The sequence below is a fragment of the Pimephales promelas genome, chromosome 10, assembly GCF_988280905.1.
Source record: "Pimephales promelas chromosome 10, fPimPro1.hap1.1, whole genome shotgun sequence".
Lineage (NCBI taxonomy): Eukaryota > Metazoa > Chordata > Actinopteri > Cypriniformes > Leuciscidae > Pimephales > Pimephales promelas.
This window is the reverse complement of record NC_142778.1, coordinates 37,119,739-37,144,349: the sequence shown is the minus strand read 5'-3', so window position 1 is coordinate 37,144,349 and position 24,611 is coordinate 37,119,739. Positions and strand designations below refer to the sequence as shown.

General features: G+C 36.6%; 1 protein-coding gene across 9 annotated transcripts in view; it reads right to left on the bottom strand.

Moving 5' to 3' along the window:
• Positions 1-9,454: 9,454 nt before the first annotated feature.
• Positions 9,455-24,611, bottom strand: part of celf6 (CUGBP Elav-like family member 6) — a 75,403-nt gene continuing 60,246 nt past the window's right edge. For 5 of the 9 annotated variants that reach the window (XM_089116559.1, XM_089116562.1, XM_089116561.1 and 2 more), the window contains 9 exons: positions 23,909-23,988; positions 21,377-21,520; positions 20,584-20,734; positions 17,744-17,893; positions 16,411-16,473; positions 15,914-15,994; positions 14,512-14,655; positions 13,943-14,088; positions 9,455-9,729 (listed from right to left, as the gene is read on the bottom strand). In XM_089116559.1, coding sequence (XP_088972685.1) covers positions 13,961-14,088; positions 14,512-14,655; positions 15,914-15,994; positions 16,411-16,473; positions 17,744-17,893; positions 20,584-20,734; positions 21,377-21,520; positions 23,909-23,988 — 941 coding nt within the window. In that variant the 3' untranslated portion in view covers positions 9,455-9,729; positions 13,943-13,960. Of the gene's footprint in view, positions 9,730-12,026; positions 12,097-13,942; positions 14,089-14,511; positions 14,656-15,416; positions 15,496-15,913; positions 15,995-16,410; positions 16,474-17,743; positions 17,894-20,583; positions 20,735-21,376; positions 21,521-23,908; positions 23,989-24,611 lie in introns of those variants that run through there. The other 4 variants (XM_089116560.1, XM_089116563.1, XR_016145415.1 and 1 more) reach the window with 3 other exon arrangements.

Below are 24,611 nucleotides of genomic sequence, written 5' to 3'. Positions count from 1 at the left end.
TTTTCATTTTTCTAAACGTTTCTTTTATTAATTTTTCTAAAAACGTTTCATTTTTTTTTCATTTTTCTAAACATGTTTGGAACACACTGGAGTTGTGTGTTGTGGACTGAAGTTCTTCGTTCACCTCTAATCCCTCGTTTTCCTCTAATCCCTCGTTTTAATTATCTCTGTCTCTCTCATCGATGCGTCCTAAACTGACATCAATCCCTCGGGCTCCGCCACATCTGGCATGTTGCTATGGAGACGTAACCTCTGACAACAGAGGTTCCCGTGACGATGCGCTGTGTCGTATTTCTCCTGATTGGATATCGATTATGCTTTTGTGACACATAATACGATCAAATCTTTTGTGCTGCTTATTTACAAGCTCTCTCACTCACCGAGAACAGACGAATATCACAGACGAGGAACGTCTTCATATCTCCGCTGTTGCAAATGAGAAGACAAGGCAGATGTTTCTCCTGAGAAAAACACCACAGTAATTTAATAAATCTCTCACAGATTCTCCAACTGGGACTGCAAAGGAGAATTAGCCATTAAACTTACCCGACAGGTCAAACGTTTGGAGTAATTATATCAGAGATGTGAATACAGTCACATTACTGTATATATGGGGAAAGTTGTCAACAGAAATGAATTATTCGTATAAAATTACAATCATCAAGGCATATAAATGAGATCCAGCAGTTCTGTTGATTCTAATAACATTAAACCTTCATAAAGCAGTTCAGTCTGACACTCCAAACGTGCAAATCTGCTTCACATTATCAAACATTAAAATATGCATTATCATACCCTGTTGTAATAATTGAGCCGAGAGTTTTCTTGTACAGAAAAATAAAAAAAAACATTTAATTTGAATTAATTCACTCTGCACGCCCATCCCATTAATTATTCATTATTTGCCCTTTCTTAAGCAATTTGCTCCGAAACCTCTCATCCGATTAGCTTTTTAGACGCGCTTAACTCCATTATCACACATTTAGTCCGTGAGAGTGAAGGAGTGTGTGTGAACGGGAATGAAGAGGACGCGAGCTGGTCTACAGGACTGTGCTTTATTTAGAGTCGAAGCAGAATATAACCGTCTAGAGCTACAGAGATCATGAGCCAACACTACATCAGCCAGAGGCTCGTCTCTTCAAGGAAACCTGATCCTTTCAAAGCTTACAAAGACATTTCATTGCAACTCAAAAGAGATTGTGTGGAAATGGATCGACCCCAGTGCCAAAGCATCGAACTACAGATTAGAAAAGCAGAACAGAATTTCAGAAAAGAGTTTAAGAAGCTGTGAATGTCATGGTCTCGAGGGGAAACGCTTTGTGTCCGGCTGCTCGTGTTCGTCAACGAAACTACAAACTAAAAACAACTTCATAAGTGCTTATTCATTCACATCTCACAGGAATAGTTCATTTAGAAAGTCATCACACTCACAAATCATTATTACTCTCTTCTGTTCAACACAGAATGCATGAAGACTCTTCAAAATGTTCCATTTGTGTTCCAGTCAAGAAATTACAGCATATGGATTTGGAACGTTTCATTTTTTGGAACATGTTTAATTTTTTGGGGGACATGTTAAGCACATGGATTTAGAACATTACATTTTTGAAACATGTTTCATTTTAACATGTTTCATTTTTTTTCCACGTTTCATTTTTTGGAACACATATCACTTTTTTGAAACGTTTCTTTTTTGAACACGTTTCATTTTTTGAAAACGTTAAATTTTTGGTGAACATGTTTTTGGAACATTTATTTATGTTACATATTATTTAGAACATTAAATTGTTTCATTTTTTTGAACATATTTCATTTTTTTTCCGTTTTCACTTTTTGGAACATATATTTTTTTTTTTTACATGTTTCACTTTTTGGAACTTTTCAATTTTTTTACATGTTTCATTTTTTGGAACATGTATCTTTTTAGCACATTTTGAACATGTTTCATTTGATTTTTGTTTCATGGATTTGGAACATGTTCCTTTGAGATGATTATGCATTAAAACGCCCCCTCATTAATATTCGTTAGGACTGTTTTGACGCCTCATTGGCTGTAAAGGCTCGGCAACATAAGCTAATGATCATGAGCAGATGAACCAAAACACAAGCGACCAGCACATTCAAAACCTCCTTAGTTCATTTCATCTGAAGAAACAGAAGACATAAAAATAAGATATGAAAGCAATTATTAGAATACAGTTTCAAGGCAAATATCTGGTATCAAATAGTTTTTCCAAAAAGAAGAAAAACATTTTTTTTTTTTGGTTACAGAAACACGGTTGCAGTGGATGAACATCGAGCCTCAGACATCATTCTCTAATGTACAGTAAACATGACTCTTAATGTCCCAGCACTCCAGGGAGGAAGTGATGTCATGACAATTAAAACTTAATGACACTGATGATTCAGTCATCCTCAACAAAATAAAATAAATTCAAGCAAAGACTTTTGTAATATGCCTTAACAACACAAGAAATATTTTTTCAACAATACGCCTCATAAATAATTTGTACAACATTCCTCTCTTAAACTCAGTGAAATATATTAATTATTAATTGTCTTTATTCCCCCTTGTTCTAGAAGTAAAAATTAAAGGCAGCACACAGATACTTCTATCCAAAAATAAAAAAAATGAACGTGTTCTGAATGATAAATAATAAGTTTATGGTAATCGAGTGCAAATAGTGATACGAAATCAAAAAGAAAATGTGAGGTATTACATATAAATATCACTACAGTACTAGTATGATGTAAAAATATTTCTTTTAAATAACATATAATGACTGTTTTCACATCATGGTATGAGAATCAGATTTTTTGCATCGCAGTTATGAGAATTTGAGTAAGAACTGTCATGAAAATAATGCAAAAAATCTCATAATTTCTTATCTCTTTCATATTATTTTTGCAGTGTGATATGACAGACATGAGCCACTGACACTGAGTGTGTACTGAAACACTAACAGCTCGTTCCCTGCACTCTTTAACTCCTACTGGACAAAACTCTATTCATTTGCACATCCATAATCTCTGAATATGCTCATGTAAACGCCAACGTAACTCCTGGAAGGGTAGAAAAGCTTAAAAACTATCTCATCTAGATACGCTCAGTACTGAACCTGGAATAAATACAGAAAAATCAGTCAAAATGACCAGGGAGCAAAGTCGAAAGGTACCCAAGAGCCGATGCCCCCCCTAAACAAAAAAACCCCGCCCCTTCACCCTTTACCCACCCCAATAAATAGACCCACCCCTTCACCATAACCCCTCCCCTTTACTATAATCCCACCCTGATGAAACAGCCCCGCTACTTCACCATAAACGTGCCTGATAAAACAACCACGCCCCTTTATTATAACCCCGCCCTGATAAAACAGCCCCGACCCTTCACCATAACCCCACCCTGATTAAACAAGCCACGTCCCTTCACTAAACATCCCTGCTCCCTTACTATAACCCCACCCTTTCATTTAAACCTCACCCTAATTAAACAGCCTACCCCTTTACTATAACCCCGCCCTTATTAAACAACACCCCGCCCCTTCACCGTAACTCCACCCCAATTAAACAGCTCCGCTCCTTCACTATAACCCCGCCCTGATAAAACAGCCTCACCCCTTCACCATAATCCCGCCCCAATTAAACAGCCCCGCCCCTTCACTATAACCCCGCCCTGATAAAACAGCCCCACCCCTTCACCATAACCCCACCCCAATTAAACAGCCCTGCCCCTTCACCATAACTCTGCCCCAATTAAACAGCTCCGCCCCTTCACTATAACCCCACCCTGATTAAACAGCCCTGCCCCTTCACCATAACCCCACCCTGATAAAACAGCCCCACCCCTTCACCATAACCCCACCCCAATTAAACAGCCCCGCCCCTTCACTATAACCCCGCCCTGATTAAACAGCCCCGCCCCTTCACCATAACCCCACCCTGATAAAACAGCCTCACCCCTTCACCATAATCCCGCCCCAATTAAACAGCCCCGCCCCTTCACTATAACCCCGCCCTGATTAAACAGCCCCGCCCCTTCACCATAACCCCACCCTGATAAAACAGCCCCACCCCTTCACCATAACCCCACCCCAATTAAACAGCTCCGCCCCTTCACTATAACCCCGCCCTGATAAAACAGCCCCACCCTGTGCTACGATCTATTCAGATTATATTAACACCACGCTGGACGAAGCTAAGCTAACAGAGCAAAGTCTCTATAGGGTTTGCTAGCTATCTTGATGTAAACCATGACAATAAAAAACAATCGGCCTTTTTTTTTTTGCTTTGCTATGAATTGCAGCACTGCTATCAGACGGATCAGATGAACTGACGGCGAGTTTCAGACGAGTGCAGTTTCTAAGTTGTGTCGGACGACATGTCAGGAGCCCGAGAGGATCCACAAACCATGACATCATGGAGACTGATGCCCTGAGAGTTAATAAAGATCTGTGGTCTTCAGGTGTAGCGTCTGCATGCCCTTCCAACGCTCTCTAAAATCTCGTTTCCGCTTGATATGAAGCTAATCTCACTACTTTCACAAAAAAAACCAAACAAATGTAAAATCATTAAACGAGGAGCATTCATTTTCCCCTGTCTAAAAAGGTTCCTTTAATTATTTCTTGACTTTTAGTCGATTAGATTTGACTTCCTTCAGCTATTTTCGGGAACGCTCGAGCCCTGTGGGCATCCGCTGGAAATGGACCCCTTAATGAACCCCAAACGGCCCCTTAACGAACACCAGAGCTCGAATGCAAATGCACAGATCAGACGTGCGCATGACAGAAATACGATTGAACAGAGGCTACACACACACACACACACAGATGAACTGGACCTCATAGATTTTGTGTTCTTCACTCTTAACTGGGTTGGCACTGAGACAGAGAAAAGAGATCCTGATTCTGAGGGCGTTTACTCACTTTCACAAACCCTTCACCTCCCATTGAACTCAATCTCCAACTCTAACGGGAACTCCTCAGTGAACTGAAACAAGAGGAACAGTGTGTGAGACGACACGTGGCTTAACACTGGGAAACTCAGCATGTACAGATATATGGCACTCGCTTCTTACAAACCTCACTAACACCGCATCTTCATTCCAGGAGACGCGAGCCGTGTGAAACTAGACGCACGACGGATGATGTGTAATGCGAATACTGTGCTTTAATAAACGATTTCTGATCACAGGGTCGTGGAACACAAGCAGGTTTGATCAAAATGAAAACAGTGCATTTAATGTTTTCTTACTCTGTAGTTTTTAGTATCTAACATTCTTAAATCGAGATACATTTACATGAAAAGCAAAAAGACTGAAGATAGTTTCTGCTTAAAACAAGAACAAGTATCTGCTAACCGAGGCAGAAAAAATGACCTTAATTCAAAGGGAAACAAGCTTTCAAGCACAAGACATGCGGACAAAAATATATATATATAGCATGACCACAATTTATGAACTTGTTCCCTCGATTTGTGTGAAGAAACAAATTATTATAACGTGCGCAAGATTTAATAAAACGAGGAAACGAATTATAAAGTACGCATTATTTAGTAAAACGAGGGAACGAATTATAACGTACGCACAATTTAGTAAAACGAGGGAATGAATTATAATGTGCGAACGATTTAGTAAAACGAGGGATTCGAATATAATTCGAACGGATTATAACGTATGCATGATTTAGTAAAACGAGGGAATGATTTATAACGTACGCATGATTTAGTAAAACGAGGGAACGGATTATAACGTACGCATGATTTAGTAAAACGAGGGAACGAATTATAACGTACGCATGATTTAGTAAAACGAGGGAACGAATTATAACGTGCGCAAGATTTAGTAAAATGAGGGAACGAATTATAACGTACACATGATTTAGTAAAACGAGGGAACGAATTATAACGTGCGCACGATTTAGTAAAACGAGGAAACGAATTATAACGTGCGCACGATTTAGTAAAAGGAGGGAACGAATTATAACGTGCGCACGATTTAGTAAAAGGAGGGAACGAATTATAACGTGCGCACGATTTAGTAAAAGGAGGGAACGAATTATAACGTGCGCACGATTTAGTAAAACGAGGAAACGAATTATAACGTGCGCACGATTTAGTAAAAGGAGGGAACGAATTATAACGTGCGCACGATTTAGTAAAACGAGGGAACGAATTATAACGTGCGCAAGATTTAGTAAAATGAGGGAACGAATTATAACGTGCGCACGATTTAGTAAAACGAGGAAACGAATTATAACGTACGCATGATTTAGTAAAACAAGGGAACGTATTATAACGTATGCATGATTTGGTCAAACGATGGAACGAAATGATTTTTTAACATTTTTCATAAAACAAGTCATTTTGTATCTTTATATCATAACATATCTTCAGTCATTTCGCTTCTCCAGTAAATGTATCTAGATTTAAGAATGTTTCGATGTTTGTGCTGGAGAACGAGAGCGAAACACTGAGGAAGAACATCTTCTTTTCTCTTGTAGTGTGTAAGCAAACGTGAAATGAACATTTGGCACTTCTTAAACCTCCTCTTACAAACTAATCTTTCTTAAAGCTTTCGCCTCAGTTTCACGAAGGACTGGCCATGATGAATCCAGAATGAGTTTCTGAGATGAGAATATGCAGTGTATATACTGTATATATATATATATTCATAAACAAATGATCATACAGATCATCCTTCGCAAGAAACACATTGGCAGGTTTTTAACTATAACTAGTGCAAATTGTTGTGATTAATAAATGTTTTCCAGCAAGCGGCTTTATCAGCACAGAATGGTTAAAACTAGAGATCGGCGAGATAAAAAACAATCCGAATCATGAATACCGCAGCAGAACGATTGAAGGGAGAGTTTGATGAGTCGCACACATGGGCAGGCCGATACCTGTTCACCGCTCACGGGAGTGATGATGTCAGCGCTCGAGGGCAGGCAGCAAGGCAGATTTGCATGGTTTTGGTCCTTTGGGATCCTGGAGGGAGCGTCTTTTGTCTTTTTTAAAGGATAAAAGCAACGTCTCTTATGCTGGCATTAAGGTCAAGAGGTCAGGTTTGGTCATTGACACCCGGATTTCTCTCCTCAAATCATCAGTCGATGACGAGATAAAGACCTGCCCATTGAGAAATGTTCACGATGAACTCTCAGAAAGATCGACTTTGAGAAGGAAGAATGGGGATGATGTTGATTTCTTCATATCTACACGTGGAAGAGGGACTGAGGTGGATAACTGTTGTTTTTAAGGCCTGATCATCAATGTGAAACTGCACAAAAACATCACACTTAAAGGGTTAGTTCACCCAAAAATGAAAATTCTGTCAGTATTTACTCGTCCCAACCCCGTAAGACCTTCGTTCATCTTCGCAACACAAATTAAGATATTTAAGATATTAAGATCGCTCCTGCATACTAGTCCATAGGCTTCTTGAGGGAATGACTCGAAAAGTCATTAAAGACATCGTTAAAATAGTCCAAGTGACTACAGGGGCTCAATCTTAACTTTATCAAACGACGAGAACAATTTTGTGCGCAAAAACAACAAAAATAACGAGTTTATTTCAACTATTCACTTCCTTCTCCATGAGCCTGTAGTCAGTTAACGTAGTGTGATTGCGTAAAGCTACGTCACACGAAGGCTCACTATTGGCCGACGCTGGTCATGTGTGTGATGCGTGTGACGTACAATAACAGAAGCTTACGCTATTAAACTAGTAACCTGACTCGCGCAGAGGGAAAAATAAACGAATAGTTGAAATAAAGTCGTTATTTTTGTTGTTTTTGCGCACAAAAAGTGTTCTCGTCGTTTGATAAAGTTAAGATTGAGCCCCTGTAGTCACTTGGACTATTTTAACGATGTCTTAATGACTTTTCGAGGCCCTCAAGAAGCCTATGGACTGTATGCAGGAGCGATCTTAATATCTTAAATATCTTAATTTGTGTTGCGAAGATGATTTTTGGGTGAACTAACCCTTTAATTCAAAGGGAAAACAAGATTCATTTTCTGACCTCACTAACAGAATCCTTTTCTTATTTTTAAGTGCCCTATTATACTATTTTAAAGGTTTGGCGTCTCCTAGAACGGGTTCACACGCATTAACACTTTAATTTCCTCATAATTGCACGTCACGTCATTTCTCTCAGTGTCTGAAACGCTTCAGTCTCTCTAAGCTCCGCCTCTCTGAGAGCTGCTCTGCTGTGATTGGCTCATTATCATATCTGACTCTCAGTGATACGAACAGTAACGATGGCGTGGGTTTCACCGTATCAATCTCAGAAAAGCCGAACTCTTCCAGTCTCAGATGGGCGGAGCTAAGAGGCGCTGCTCAGCCAATCAACACCACAGGCTGGCCTTATGCTAATGAGTTATTTTTACGTAGGTTTGTTCTCGTTTCAGTTCAGAATCGACAACTTAACTTTGTAGGAACTTGTACATTCACAAACGGCTCTAATACACATTAAAGGGAATATTTCAAAAAGCATAATGGGGCACTTTAAGAATAAACCCTTTCAGTAAACAAGACTTAATATCTTAAGCCATCTGTTTCGATATTAGTACAAACACAGATGAAGGGAGGATTACAGCACAGATGAACGTCTTTAACGTGTGCGTTTCAGACCAATAAACATCTCATTAAGTGAAGGGGTATCAAAAACATCACCGCTTCGGGTCATTTGGCAGTTTCAGTAGCTATCGAAGTGTCATAAAGTCCGAACATCTGATGCGAGGACCAAGCAAAACACGCGCCACATCCCATCATCATGACTGTGGATTGTCGCTCGAACACAAAGGCTTCTGGGATTCCTGTCGGACACACTTCGACACGTTTCCTCGTTCGATTAGTGGAATGGAGAAAGAGCACAACATGACGAGCGGTATTACCCAGCAGGCCGAGGAAAGAGTTCGTTTTCATCTGTACATTTTCCTTTTCATCTTCTTTACAAGTTCAAGTATTATCTTCTCTGATAAAAATAAATAGAAAACATGAAAAATGAGCAACTCTATTCTACTTTTCTAATCTACGTCTCGGTGCAAGAAACAGCTACCAGAGCAAAACCAGGGTCACATGACCGTCTTTTTACACCGACCGCTCGACACACACCTACAGATTTACTTTCTTCTACTGTTAACATTAGTAATCATTATACTCGCAGCTACAAGGTAAGAGTTTTTTTTTTTTGTTAAATATATATATTTATATACTTTTAAAAAGCGTGTAGTCCTTTGGTCCCTATTTTCTAAGGAATGATGCATGTAGATATTCCTGGATTCTCTTCCAGAGCGCAGATCACGCGATACCAGTGTAGGCACGAAAACCAAAATGGCAGCAGGCTGGTGTGTGTGTATGTGTGTGTGTGTGTGTGTGTAGAGATCAATGCATTTACATGAGGATTTCAAAATAGTTCTGTATGTGTGCATGTAAAGGCGAGAATAGGTGTGCATTTGTATATATGTTTGTTTATGCATGCTTTGAGCATTACGTGTTCATAAAGTTTTTTTTCTCGATCTTGTCAAAAAAAAAAAAATGTTGGTCTCTGCAAAATGCAAAAAAGCATCCTGAAGCAAAAAAATAAAAATAAAATAAAGTTGGCAGAAAAAATCCTTTGTGTTCCAGTTTTCCCAGCTCTCCGTGATTTTCCCAGTAAACCCGGGACCGCTCGCCTCCTGTGATATGCAGCACAGCTAAAGTCTTGTGGAGATAAAGTGTTGAAGTCCTTCATCCTGACAGAGAAACAGAGAGACAGAAGAAAAGAAGTGAATTAATTGATGAATTAACTTCATCATTTACACTACAGACACTCATATTCCACCCCAAAATCAAGATATTATATAACGCGAGAAGAAAATATTTATTTTTTTGCATCGTGTGACATAATTTTTATTTGTTCATGACAATTAAACACATTAGATGTTTTACTTTTTACTTTGCTTTTAATATTTCTAATGCATTTCTGTAAAAAATGTATTCAAGAAAATCAGCAAGCGGGAAAATACTACCATATATACAAACTTTACATACTTTCTAAAAGGCATAATTACCATACAATAGGATTTTGAAATATTTGACCTTTTTTGTATCGGTGATTAAACAACAACAACAACAACAACAACAAAAAAACATAGGAAGAAATTGCCATGAAAATAAATAATGAAGAATATTCCAGGAAGTCAGTATTTAAACAGTATATACTGTTTAAATACTGACTTCCTGGAATAACATTTTCTATTTTCTTTCCAGCTTTGTAAATATATATATATATATATATATATATATATATATATATATATATTTACAAAGCTGGAAAGAAAATAGAAAATGTTATTATTATTATTATAATTATTATTATTAGTACATGACTAAAACTTAAGTTACATAATATAATAAATAAGCGCATTTGTGAACAACTGGAAACTACTGTGTTTAATAGAATATATCTACCGTATATTTGATTTTGGAGAGAGATACTGTATATGTTATATACACATGTTCTTGACATCTAAACCAAAATCTTATATGTTCATGTGTTATACGGGTATAAAGGAGCTCTGGATGAAAGTGAACTTGTAAATGTGTTTTCTAGGACAGTTTAAATTGCTTGAACTTCATTTAAAATACTTCTGTGTGAACAAACGAGACGATGAACAACCACGGCCGTACTGTCCGATAACATATACGGCTGATTTCAACATCAAAACCTACGAAAATATGGAAATACGTAAAAATTGACCAGCAACTACAAGACAGAAGCAGTAAAAGCAACAGCAGGACAGTTATCCATTGACTGATCACTTTCTGACAGCACAATAACACATATCTGATGATTAATATACAGCTATGAGGTCATTCAGTGTTTATTATGTGCTCAATCTGCGTGATGTGTTTAATAAACTGTGATGTGATTAAATCTTCCAGAATTTACATCATCTGAAATATACAGTCCATCAGCAGCAATAACATCAGCAGACACACGCATTACAACTTATTTTTCTTAAGAAATGTAAAAATGTTGACTTGTAAACATCACTAGTGATCAGGGTTGAATCTACAAGCAAAACTATTTCAGATCACCCAATGAAAACACCATATAGCAGAAGGGGAATGTCTCGATTCATTAACAGGGAATATTTCAGCTTTAGAGAGGCTGTTGTAGTTGTTTAATTTTTTTCCAAATTCTGTTTTTTTTTCCCGTTTTAATTTTTCTGGATTCCATTTTTATTTTATTTTTTCGTAAAAAAAAAATGTTTTTGGACTTAAATTTTAGAAATTAAAAAGCATGTCTAATTAATAAAAATCATGGAACTTTTTTTTTTTTTTTAAGTTTATAAAAAAAAAATATTTAGGGCCCTATGAAATACATTTACATTTTTTCTAAATTGTTTTATTTTTACTGAATTCCATTAGATTTTTTAAATTAAATTGTAATAATCAGTAAGCATGTCTAATTAACTGAATCCATAAAATAAATAAAGGTATACATTTCTTTAAAAAAATTATAATTTCTAAGACCTGTTAACCACCAAACCACAAATTGAACAATTTAACAAAATTAAAACATGGACGAAAATTCTTGATTATTCAAGTTTTAAAACATAAATGTATTACATTGAGATGTAGCTAAATTCTACTGAACAACAGTAATATATTTCTGTCACAATTTCTTAAAGTTAAACTGAACTTTTACCTACAACGGAATGAAAAGGAAAGTCTTTGTGTACGCAAATACAAACGCGAGCAAGCCTTCGAAACCTCCAAAACACAAAATACACACCAGAACAAACAGAGCTTGAGTTACAAAAGAAAGAGAGAGAGAGAGAGAGAGATTAAACGAGGAAGAGCACAACAACTCACAGTACAACAGCAATAAAGGGACAAAGGTCACAACCCATCAACCAATCAGCACTTGAGTTACGACGAGCGGATACCAGCACCAGTTACACTCCTAAACACCAGAAGTACAGCGAGAGCCACAGTCACATGACGCCATCCACACGCACGTGACATCACTGGGAGGACTTACAGTGATTGGACAAGCTTCCTCTGATGAAGACATAAGAGAGCGGCCCGTCCTGAGCTACTGTACCTGAGCCCTGCCGGGTTCGAGAACAGAAACACAACAGTCCATGGCATTCGTGTGTTTAGGAGTTCATGTTCAGCGGATAAATCATGACACGCATTTAAGACAAACACACAGCGGGAACGAGCTCTTATTCAGCCGTCACACACACACACTCGATCCAAACCCGTATGATTTTATTTCTTCAATGAAACACTAAAAGAGAAACTGCGAGTTCCAGTCAGAGCCGCGAGTGAGACGGAGGACGGGGAGTTGGATACATCTGGGAACAAAAATAAATAAAAAATAAATAAAATAAGATAAAAGGAGGTGAAAATTTGGGGTCAACTTGGAAAAACCTGATTTTCTTGCACAACAACGATTTATAAACGAACATTATAAAATAAAATACAATACAATAAGGAAATGGAAGGGAGAATTTTGGAAAATCTGATATTATTCCATGACTAGACATTGACTGAGTGAGTGTTAAAAATAAATGAAACAAAGTCTAATAAAAAAATATACATGAAATTTATTAAATTTAATTTATGTAATTTATGAAAACCCCAAATTCAAAATTAGAATTTTGTGAAAACGTTTTCATTAGCTGTAAGCCATAATTAAACCTTATGACTAGTATCCTTATGATTAGTATCCTAATGTTGTGTACTGTAATGATTATTTTGTATTACTTTTGTACTTGTATTTTACTTGTTTTTATTGTTTGTAGCGCTTTGGGTTTTAGAAAAGCGCATTATAAATAAAATGTATTATTATTATAATCATTACAATTATAACAATAATATCTCACTTTGCATGTAATGAGTCTATATAATATATTAGTTTCACCTATTAAGTTGAATTACTGAAATAAATGAACTTTTGCACCATATTCTCATTATATATACATGCCATATAATACGGTTTCGGGAAGGTCGTGACTTGATTTCTTTTGATTTTTTCTTGATTTTTTATAAACGAATATTATAAAATAAAATACAATAAAATAAAGGAATGGAAGGGAGAATTTGGGAAATCTGTTATTATTCTATGACTAGACATTGACTGAGTGAGTGTTAAAAAATAAATGAAACAAAGTCTAATAAAAAATATAGATGAAATTTATGTAATTTATGAAAACCCCAAATTCAAAATTAGAATTTTGTGAAAACGTTTTCATAAGCTGTAAGCCATAATCATTACAATTATAACAATAATATCTCACTTTGCATGTAATGAGTCTATATAATATATTAGTTTCACCTATTAAGTTGAATTACTGAAATAAATGAACTTTTGCACCATATTCTCATTATATATACATGCCATATAATACGGTTTCGGGAAGGTCGTGACTTGATTTCTTTTGATTTTTTCTTGATTTTTTATAAACGAATATTATAAAATAAAATACAATAAAATAAAGGAATGGAAGGGAGAATTTGGGAAATCTGTTATTATTCTATGACTAGACATTGACTGAGTGAGTGTTAAAAAATAAATGAAACAAAGTCTAATAAAAAATATAGATGAAATTTATGTAATTTATGAAAACCCCAAATTCAAAATTAGAATTTTGTGAAAACGTTTTCATAAGCTGTAAGCCATAATCATTACAATTATAACAATAATATCTCACTTTGCATGTAATGAGTCTATATAATATATTAGTTTCACCTATTAAGTTGAATTACTGAAATAAATGAACTTTTGCACCATATTCTCATTTTTCGAGTTTCCCCTGTAAATACATGCAATACAATACGGTTTCGGGACTTGATTTCTCCATGATGCATCATACTGTGATGGTGAAGCATGAGTTGCGGCGGTGTTGGGGTGTGTGTGGTTCCTCAGATGTGACCCTGAGCAGAACTGACCTGTGATGATGATGCGGGTCAGTACGGCCGGTTGGCGTCTTTCGGCCTCTTCAGCTGAACCTTCAGTCTCTTCATGCCGATCTGGAACCCGTTCATGGCCTGGATGGCCGCCTGAGCGCTGGACGGGTTATCAAAGCTGACGAAACCTGACACACACACACACACACAAGCAACAATTACTCCATTTCTGAAGCAATCCTGGAGGAATAATGAAGAACAATGGCTTGAATTAATCCTAAACTTTTTTTAATCCCCACTAATCTCTTTTGAATAAAGTATTTCTTATACACTGCATAACATGCTTTTCTTACTTAGTATTTTTGTCTTGTTTCCAGTCCAAATATTAAACATTTCTTAAATCAAGATGCATTTACTAAAGTTGTAAAATGACATATTTTGCCCTGGTTTCTGGGGAAATTATTTAAAACAACCAATATTATCTGCCAATGATCATAATTCAAACAGAAACATTATTTTTCAAGCAAAAACTCACTTAATTTTAATTAATAATCCGGCCCTCGAATGAAGCTGACTGAATAGGCCTGGGCTAGAGCATTGTGGGAACTCACCGAAACACTTGCTCTGATTGGTGGCCCGATCCACGAAGACTTTGGCAGAAATGACGTTGCCGAAGGGCAGAAACATCTGCATGAGCTCCGCGTCCCCGAACTCCTGCGGCAGGTGGTAAATAAACAGGTTACAGCCCTCCGGTCCTGCAAGGGGAGACAGAACCAGATTTCACACACACCCGTACCCAGAAGGCCGAGCGGCACGCATGCAGATGCATATTCAGAGGAGGATCTGCGAGTAAATTGATCTGTTGCACCTGTTTTCAGCCTGTGATCTGGCAAAGGATTCAGACGATGTTAAACGGAGATTTGATTAAACATTGATATGGGATTTGAAGTCATCCAGACACTTCCGAGGTGTGGCGGCGCTTGGGAAAATTGTATAAACATTAATAATTCCTCAGTGTCTCCTGGTGCTCGTCAGGATCTGACTCTCGCTTTAACGGCACGACGAAGACGGGAGATTTGTGGTAAATTAAGACGGGGCTGATTGAGGAAAACAACAACATAAAAGACAAGACAGAACTAAACTATGTCCATTTTAATATTAAAATCATATCAAAATAAAAGATAAAACATACAAAATATAAATGATATATCAAATCCAATAAAACAAGACAACATAAACTTTACTAAAGAATAATAGTAAAATTAAATAATTCAACAGACAAAACATACAATTAAATGATATTATTAAATTATATTAAAATCAAATAAAAATTGTTATAATAAAATAAGTTATAATAAATAATTAAAATATGTTAAAATAAAATAAAAGAGCATAAAATAATAAAATAAAATAAAACAAATATATTAAACACAAAACAAATTAAAATATATTAAAATCACAAAAGATGAAACAAAAGACAAAACATAAAATAAAAAAAGATATCATGAAAGTGATTCAGTGTTCGGCTGGTTTCTGTCGTCTGTCCCGTAGAGATCCACTCCGCACTTTAGTTCAGTTTAAAATGAACAGCAAACAACAATACTTCAAAACTCCTTCATAACTCATTACCATGACTGTGAGCAACTTTAAATTAATTTCTGGGACACAATTTAATTGAGCGTTTTTCCCAAGAGAGCGCTGCACAATTACAGAGAGCACAACGAGGAATACAAACACACAAACAGACTTTCAGTCACAACCAAACATGGAAACTACAACTGTAATTAATCTTGACAAACTATTTCATTAAGGTCTAAGACACCAGAAATGTTACAGCAGCATAAAATATCAAAACACATTAGATATTAACACAGATCCAGACGCTCGTTCGTATTTTGGATGAAGCTCTGGTGATTTCTGTACTCATTCATTTTTATTATTTATTATGAATTTTCCGCCCATCTTTCAGAGCAATTAGCAGCTTTTATCGGGAGTGGGCGGAGTCTCACTCACCTTCCCGCTGTTGCTGGGGGATGATGGCTGGTTGCTGGGGAAACGCTTGGCTAATCGGCGCGTACGCGGCAGGATAGGCTGCTGTAACCGAGAGCGAGAGACAATTCCTGATTTAACACTGAATACATGAATAAAGCTCATCACACTCATCTTTACTCTGCTTCACACACTCAATCATCCTACATCTGTATTAACAGAGGGCTCAATTCACAATAATCCGTTTCCTGTAAGGTTATTATCATCTGCATCCCACAATGCACTGCAAGTGTGACGGATGAAACATAAGTGACACATTGTTTGATCAGCCAGACTGAATAAAAATGCTAAATAACCACATTAATTTCTATAATCCTGGAAACTACATGCAACGCAACAAGGTCACATGATGACAATTGATTAGAAAGTTCAGGCTATCATAAAGCAGGGTGTTTCATCAGTCATATGAGGACTGATCCAGTGTGTGAGTGATGTTATCAGCGCTTCATAGTAAGAATCACCTGCATAGTGTTGCACACCGGCATAGGCCTGCTGGAGAGGGTCTGTAACCGTCGGGCTTTGTGCTGTAGACACACACATTTTTTAAATATAAATACAAATTATTCAACCACATTGTTTCTGTCCACATTCATTTCATAACTAAAATAATATCTAAAATATCTGTATTACTCATTAAACCTTCTCCCGTCTCAGGCCAGACTTGAACCCTTGTAACCCACGTGAGAACCAATAGAGCTCAATGGGTCAAAACAGCTCAGATAGGCTCTGGGTTCTGTTGCTAGTCAGTGCTGATTCGGATCTGCTTTATTAGGAAGGGACAGCAACATCTGAAGGCTAGTCAAGTCAAGTTGATTGATTCATTTCTGTTGAAAAGATCATTAGATATTAACCCTTGTGCAAAAACAAAAATGGACAAAAATGTCCATGTCAAAAAATGTGACGCTTCGGAGCACAGACTTAAGTTTGGTATCATTTTAAAGAAGACCCTTTGCAGATAAAATAATAATAAGTAAATCCAAAAGTTATATAGGTATACGTTTATGAAAATTATTTACAAAAAATATTTTATATAAAACATATAAAAAAAGAACATATGCAATAAAATCAAAGCCATAAATCTAAATAGGTTGTGTTCCAAATTTGAGGATGATATCTCAAAAAATGAGCTTTGGGTAACAGTTTGTTTGGGCGTAGTAACATATTTTCCCCATTGGGTGGCAGCAAAACCCCACTGGAGCTCACAGTGACTGGATTTGTTATTTGCAGTTTTTCTCTACACACATATTTTTTTATAACACACATACTAACCACACTCTGACATCCATACCAACACACCCACACAAATATCGTTGCATAATTTATCCAGTCGGCTCTATAATATGCCGAAGCAGAAAACAGGAATAAAGCCATATTTGTTTTATAGGCCAAACTTAAAAAAATGGCACCATCTGATAAAAAATAGTAAAAGCCTTGCCATCAGAATGAAAGCTTCTTAACAAAGATTGCATGATTTTATAGTTAACTGAACCGGGGATTAAAAATGGCAGTTTTAATGGGTTTCAATGGGGACATTTTTGTCCAAAAGACGCTGAGAGGGAGTATTTTTTGTACCTAATGCAAAAAAATGACAGTGAAATAGTAAAATTCCAATAAAAATACACACCTGTGCCAATTTTTTTGCTGTTAGCTTTAACACAGGCAAAGTGATCAAAAAAACAAAACTGAAAAGGACAAAAATGTCCGTAAGGATGCACAAGGGTTAACTTGGAAAACCTTTAACGCGCTCCGGGTACGAGTGTGTGTTGTTACCTGGGTACGAGTGTGTGTTGTTACCTGGGTACGGATGGATGCCGTTGGTGTAGATGGCTTCGGAGGAGGGCTGTCCGTTGGTTTGGTGAGGGAGGGCGCTGAAGCCGTTGACCCCGATGGAAGCTGCCATGCTGGGCAACGCGCCGGCACTGATGCCTGGTGGAGTGCTGGTGCCTACGAACACACACCACACACACACACACTTAACAAGCCTTTGATTGGCACAGTACAAGCAACTTCATGTATATAGCGCTTTATACATTACATCATTTCAACACAAAAATAATGTTCTCCTCAAATATCTAAACATTCTTAAATCAAGACACATTTACTTCCACTTGAAAAACAAATGACTTGAAAGAGTAACCAAAACGAAGTAAGTTTATGCTTAAAAATATGTGCCAGTGGGGTCAGTAAAATCAGCTTAATTCAAAGTTGGCAGATATTTGTTCTTGTTTTAAGCATAAACTCTGATTTACAAAAAAATAATATTCATTTAAATTGCAGTGAAAGCAGCATTTTTTTTATATATATATATTGCAGATTAACAAAACAGTAACACATACCAGGTAAGATTCAGTGAGACACATCTACAATACAGAAGGAGGAAAGGGGAAAAACAAAAAAAAAACAAAAAAACAAAAAACAAAAAAGAAACACAGAGAACAGAAAAATACAAAAAAATACAAAAATACACAGTCATCGACAAAGTGGTATATGTAGGCACACGAGGTCCTTTCTGTGATGCAATTGGGTAGTATCTGAATAGTTGTAGAGGATATGATAGAGACTTTGACAAACACAAAGAAATATATATATATATTAGTATTAGTGGTGGTAGTATCAAAGATAGTATTTATAATGATAATATTCATGACAACAATAGTAATATAGGCTCTAGCAATCTACAACAGTAGTGACAATAGTACTATGACAATAAGAATACAAACTCTGGGTCATAGCACTTTGACTTTGACAGTACTCACAGTATTGTCTGCTTTACAGCGGAGTTTGGCTCATATTGGATGAAGTTATAAAGCGCTGTAGGACTGAACGTTTGACCGGATGCAGGAGGTCGAGTCGAAGCATTAATAAGTGTTTGTCTCTTCGCTGCCCTCCTGACACTGATCGCTCAACTTCTTTCGGCTTTCCTCCAAGGGCATTTGAGTCGTGGCAGATTAAAGCTGACGGGTAACAAGAGTGTGTGTCCACATCACGGATTATCAAAGCGGGAAAACTGACAGACGAGAGCGAGAGGAAGCGCTTTAATTAATTCCTCGTGACCCTTCGTCTGAGGTGTCAGCGGGCTTTTGTTGCAGACACATCAGGAGTGTGTGTGTGTGTGTGTGTGTGTGTGTGAGACGGGGGTCAAACGGGGGTCTGGGATTATCCGTCACAAATCTTCACTTCTGTATTCTTCAGTCAAGGACTCTGGTCAAAGGCATCAGATCATCCTCACACTGAGACGGATCATTTCCCATCACACCTGGTGTTTTATTCAGTGACACACTCTCTCTGCTTCACACACTGAATAGACAGCATCCTGATAAGACGGAACCGCATTGCTATTGGTCAGAAGTGTAATTTTTGTTGTGTTTAAAAAACAACAATGGGCTGCGTTTATTTGATCAAAAATGTGAGATATTTTTACAATTTGAAATATCTGTTTTCTATGTGAATATGTAGTAAAGTGTAATTTATATCCTGTGATCAAAGCATCATTACTCCAGTCTTCAGTGTCACATGATCCTTCAGAAATCACTCGAACATGAGGATCTGATGATCAACAAACATTTATGATTATTATTATCATATTTTTGAGGAAACCATGATTTTTTTTTTAGGATTCTTTGATGAATTGAAAGTTTATTTGAAGCAGAATCTTTTCTAACATTATAAAAGTCTTTAATGTTATTTTTGTTTTAATGAATCCTTACATCAATTTAATGCATCCATGATGGGCAAAAGTATGAATAAGTCAAGACGACGTCACTTTGATGTCAAGCTTTAAATAACAATAAAGATATTAGAAAATATAATAAAAGCGATAGGATGAGATCAAAAAGCATGTTTGAGAGAAAATGCAAAATAGTGGAAAATACATTAAAAAAAGTAAAAAAATTAGGGCTGTGCAAAAATTAATTGCGATTAATCGCATCCAAAATAAAAGTCTGTGTTTACATAATATATTTGTGTGTGCTGTATATAATTATTTTGCATATATAAATACCTATTCATGCATGTATATATTTAAGAATTATTTGCACTTAAATTCTGTATATATATATATATATATATATATAAATACATAATCTATATTATATGAATATAAATATTTTATATATGAATAACACATGCATGTGTGTGTATTTATATATACAAAATAATTATATACAGCACACACAAATATATTATGTAAACACAGACTTTTATTTTGGATGCGATTACTCAAAAAATATATAGTATAGTAAATATATATAGTAAAAAAATATTACCGGCCTCCAAACAAATATTTGGCATAATAAGATTGATCAATACTTTTCAAGATGGAATGAAATATAATTTAAATGCATTCTGGGATGATCTTTAAGAATGATGCATTTAATGTTTTGTGAAATGCTGTCAGCTCTGTAGGTTTTGTAAGAGCTTCTGTGTGGGAACGTGAACGCGATAGAAAGAAGTTGAAAAAGATGAAAACAAAAAACCCTCGTGTGACACACAACTGTGAGATTATTGGCTGAGACGAACACTTGTTGCTCTTGAGAGCCGAACTGATGAAACACGTTTCCTGCGAGAGCGGAGCGATTGATCCTGCTGCCTACTTTAATTAACGCTTTGTGTGTGTGTGTGTGTGTGTGTGGTACCTGAAGACGGTGTCATCGGCGCAGCCACGAGGCCGTTGACGTTGAAAGCTGTCATTTGCTGCATCTGAGCGGCGGCGGCGAGGGCAGTCATGGGGTTCAGATACGAGCCCTGAGACGCTGCCATGAGCGCCGCCTGCTGCTGCATCACCTGCTGCACACACACACACACACACACAGATTTATACAAATACAGGTCAAACTCGAATCATTTTTATATCATGAAAAAGTCCATTTATTTCAGTAATTCAACTTAAAAGGTGAAACTAATATATTATATAGACTCATTACATGCAAAGTGAGATATTTCAAGCCTTTATTTGATACAATTTTGATGATTATGTCTTATAGCTTATGAAAACCCCAAATTCAAAATTAGAATATTGTGAAAGGTTTTCATATCTGTAATCCATAATCATCACAATTATAACAAATAAAGGCTTGAAATATCTCACTTTGCATGTAATGAGTCTAAAATATCTAGCACTCTAAAAAATCTTGGGTTATTTTTCTAACCAAAACTTGGGTTGAGCCTTTCGGGTACATTTTTGAGGGTTATTTTTTCAGTGTTTGGGTAGTTTTTGTGTTACTCAGCTCCTGAGTCAAACGCAACAACCCAGTGTTTGGGTAGTTTTTGTGTTACCCAGATCCTGGGTCAAACGCAACAACCCAGTGTTTGGATAGTTTTTGTGCTACCCAGATCCTGGGTCAAACGCAACAACCCAGTGTATTTTTAGAGTGGGGAAGCTTGTTTCTGTGATAGAAATTGCTGGTAATCTGTGTGTGTGAGACTCACAGCGTGTGTGTACGCTCCGTATGCTCCGAACTGAATGGTCATGGGACTGAAGATGCCGAGCTGACCCGCCATCTGATGCATCCTGCGCAGGGTTCGTTCCTTATCAGTGTCTGCAAACTTCACCACCAGACTGGAGGACGCGCCCTGCACACACATACACACATATAATTCAATTCATATTCCTGAAAGAGGACCTATTATGCCCTTTTATAAACTCTTGATGAGTTCAGGCTCTCCTAGAACATGTTTTCCTGCTTGAATGTTGATTATTCTCCTCATATTCTCCATTGTTGCGGCTCCTCTCTTCCCAGTCTGTCAGTAACACTCCGTTCACTTCCTGTCTCTATGAAGCCCCTCCTTCTGAAAAGCACACTGTGCTCTGATTGGTCAGTTGGATCAATGTGTTGTGATTGGACGAGTGTGTTTGGGAAATGTCCCGCCCCTTTCCATAACCGCCAGTTTAACACACTACTAATTAACTCAACCAGGCCACGCCCCTTTATTCTGCGTATTAATTATTATAATGAGGAATATTGTAACGTTTTCGCTCCCGGAAGAAACTTAAGATACAATGGAGGCGAGTTCTTCAGTGTCTTCTCTGGTCCGCGATATGTGTTTCACTGTGAGAACATGGTGTGTGTGTGAGAGGGGGCGTGGCTTGTCTAAAGGGAACGGTCAGTTCTGAGAAAGAATAATGATATTAGTAAAGAAATGATGTCTTCAGAAGCTCCTGAAGGTCCGTCGTGTGCAGATGAGCAGCACTTTCTGTCGATCCTTGAGAAAGGACATTTTCTTCCGGCTGAAAGACACATCCCCACAAACAAACACAATAATGACGGGCGGAAGCAGGCGCTGCTGTATCTGGGATGAAATGAATTTTTCTGAATTTGATAAGCTGTCATCTCTGACAGTCCCGGCCGAGGCATTCGTCACGGGTTCAGGAAACTCATCTGGTTTGAGGAGAGCGTCTGGATTAAATCTCACACGGCCCGCAGAGATTTACATAGCAAAGAAATAAAAAACAATAACTGAAAGAATTGTACAGAATGGAACTGACAAAAGTGACAGAAACACTTTCAGATTTTACCACGAAGAGAAAATATTGACTTTTTTTTTTACTAATAAGTTCTTCGGAAAAAAAAATTAAAACCTTTTTGTGTTTGAGGGGAGAACATGTCTATGTGACATTTCATACAGATATCAGTTATATTTCGCATAAATAAAAGACCATTGGGATTATCATATAAAATCTCATAAGTGTAATATGTCTAGACTACACCATAAAAAAAGATGTTTTACAAGAAAATTAGTTTTTTGTAATTTCGTGTTTAATTCAATGTGTTTCTCGCCATTTAATTGCAATTATTTGTGAAATTTACTAGTAATTTCTGAGAGAAAATATATGTATGTATTTACATCAATTTATTTCAATGTAGTATGCAATACTTTATACAGTATTAAAGTAAACTATAAAATTAATTTATATGCAAAATCTATATAAAAAATTATAATATTATAAAAATGGCAGAATGGCAAAATAATATATTGTTTGATTTTATTAGATTACAATAATGAGACCTTGAAGGGATTTGTTTTATTGTCATGAAAATAATGCAAAATATAATTTCTTATTGTTTGAGGTGAAATGCAATGTGCACATGGTGTTGACAAGTTTAATAAACAGAAAATATCAGTTTATTTGGATGGTCTACTTTACTACAAGTAACTTTGCAACTCTCAGAGTATTAGAGTTTGGGTTAGTAGAATAAGATGACATGCAGATGCAGCGTTACTTATGGACAGTAGAAAATCTGCTGAGGAGCATCAAAATAAAGAGTATTTAAGCAGAAAGATTAATATAGAGTATTTAATCGACTAATACTCTAGTGACAAAGTGACTTGTAGTTGGAATGTCTAAAGTGGGCCATCGAAATACCAAACTATCTTACACAAACTACTTTTCTCAGGCGTGATAAAGTGAATATTTACATGCTCAGCAAACACACACACACACACACACACTGAGCTGCAGTGTTTCAGCAGAATCAGCTCAACACCTGAGATCAACACCTTCTCCAAGACAAGTGTAATCTCAGCTTTTTACAGTGTGTCTGCATTTCTGAGCCTTCAAGACGAAGGTGCAAAACTACATTAAATTCAGTTCAGCTAACCTGAGGTCTGAGTGCGCAACAGTCGATCTACATCAGACACCACACATCTGCACATCCTCAATAACAACAGGAACATTCATTAGTCCATCCAGTTAAATCTCTTGTGCTTCTGTGTTTTCAATATTAATATTAATTATATATTAATCATCTATTTTAGGAGTGTCCCAAAACCCAAAGATTTTGGAAAGAACTCTAAATTGGTGCTCTGCTAAAATGTTTTTCAATTCAATTAAACGCTCGAGCATTTAAAGAGAGAGACGACAAAACTGCAGCGCACATAGAAAAAAACAAACGATAGGCCACATTTACACATAGCCGGGTATTTAGAGAAATTAATATTAATATAGTGATAGAGACTTACAGGCATCGTTTGTCCACCATGGAGACTGTTAATAGCAGCCTGAGCTTCTGCATGACTGGAAAACTTTACAAAAGCACAGCCTGTGGAGAGAGAGAGAGAGAGAGAGAGAGAGAGAAAGAGAGAGAGAGAGAGAGAGAGAGAGAGAGAGAGAGAGAGGTTAGTTAACTGGTCATTTTAAGGCGAAAATAGTTACCATAGTTACTTACCATAGTAATAACAGTAAATTATGCATAATTACATGAAACTAAACCTAAACCAAAACTTAATCCTACCTTAAGTCTATAGTAAGTACATGTAGTTCATTAATATTACTCAGAAGTTAAATGCATAATTACACTGTAACAATGACACCTTAAAATAAAGTGTAACCCTTTATTTCATAAACTAATTTGGCAATATTTTAATCAAAGGAAAAATGTGAGATATTTCAAGCCTTTATTTGTTATAATTGTGATGGTTATGGCTCACAGCTTATGAAAACGCCAAATTCAAAATTAGAAAATTGTGAAAAGGTTTTCATAAGCTGTAATCCATAATCATCAAAATTATAACAAATAAAGGCTTGAAATATCTCACTTTGCATGTAATGAGTCTATATAATATATTAGTTTCAGCTTTAAAGTTGAATTACTGAAATAAATGAACTTTTGCACCATATTCTCATTTTTCGAGTTTCACCTGTATATAAAAAATATAAATTAGA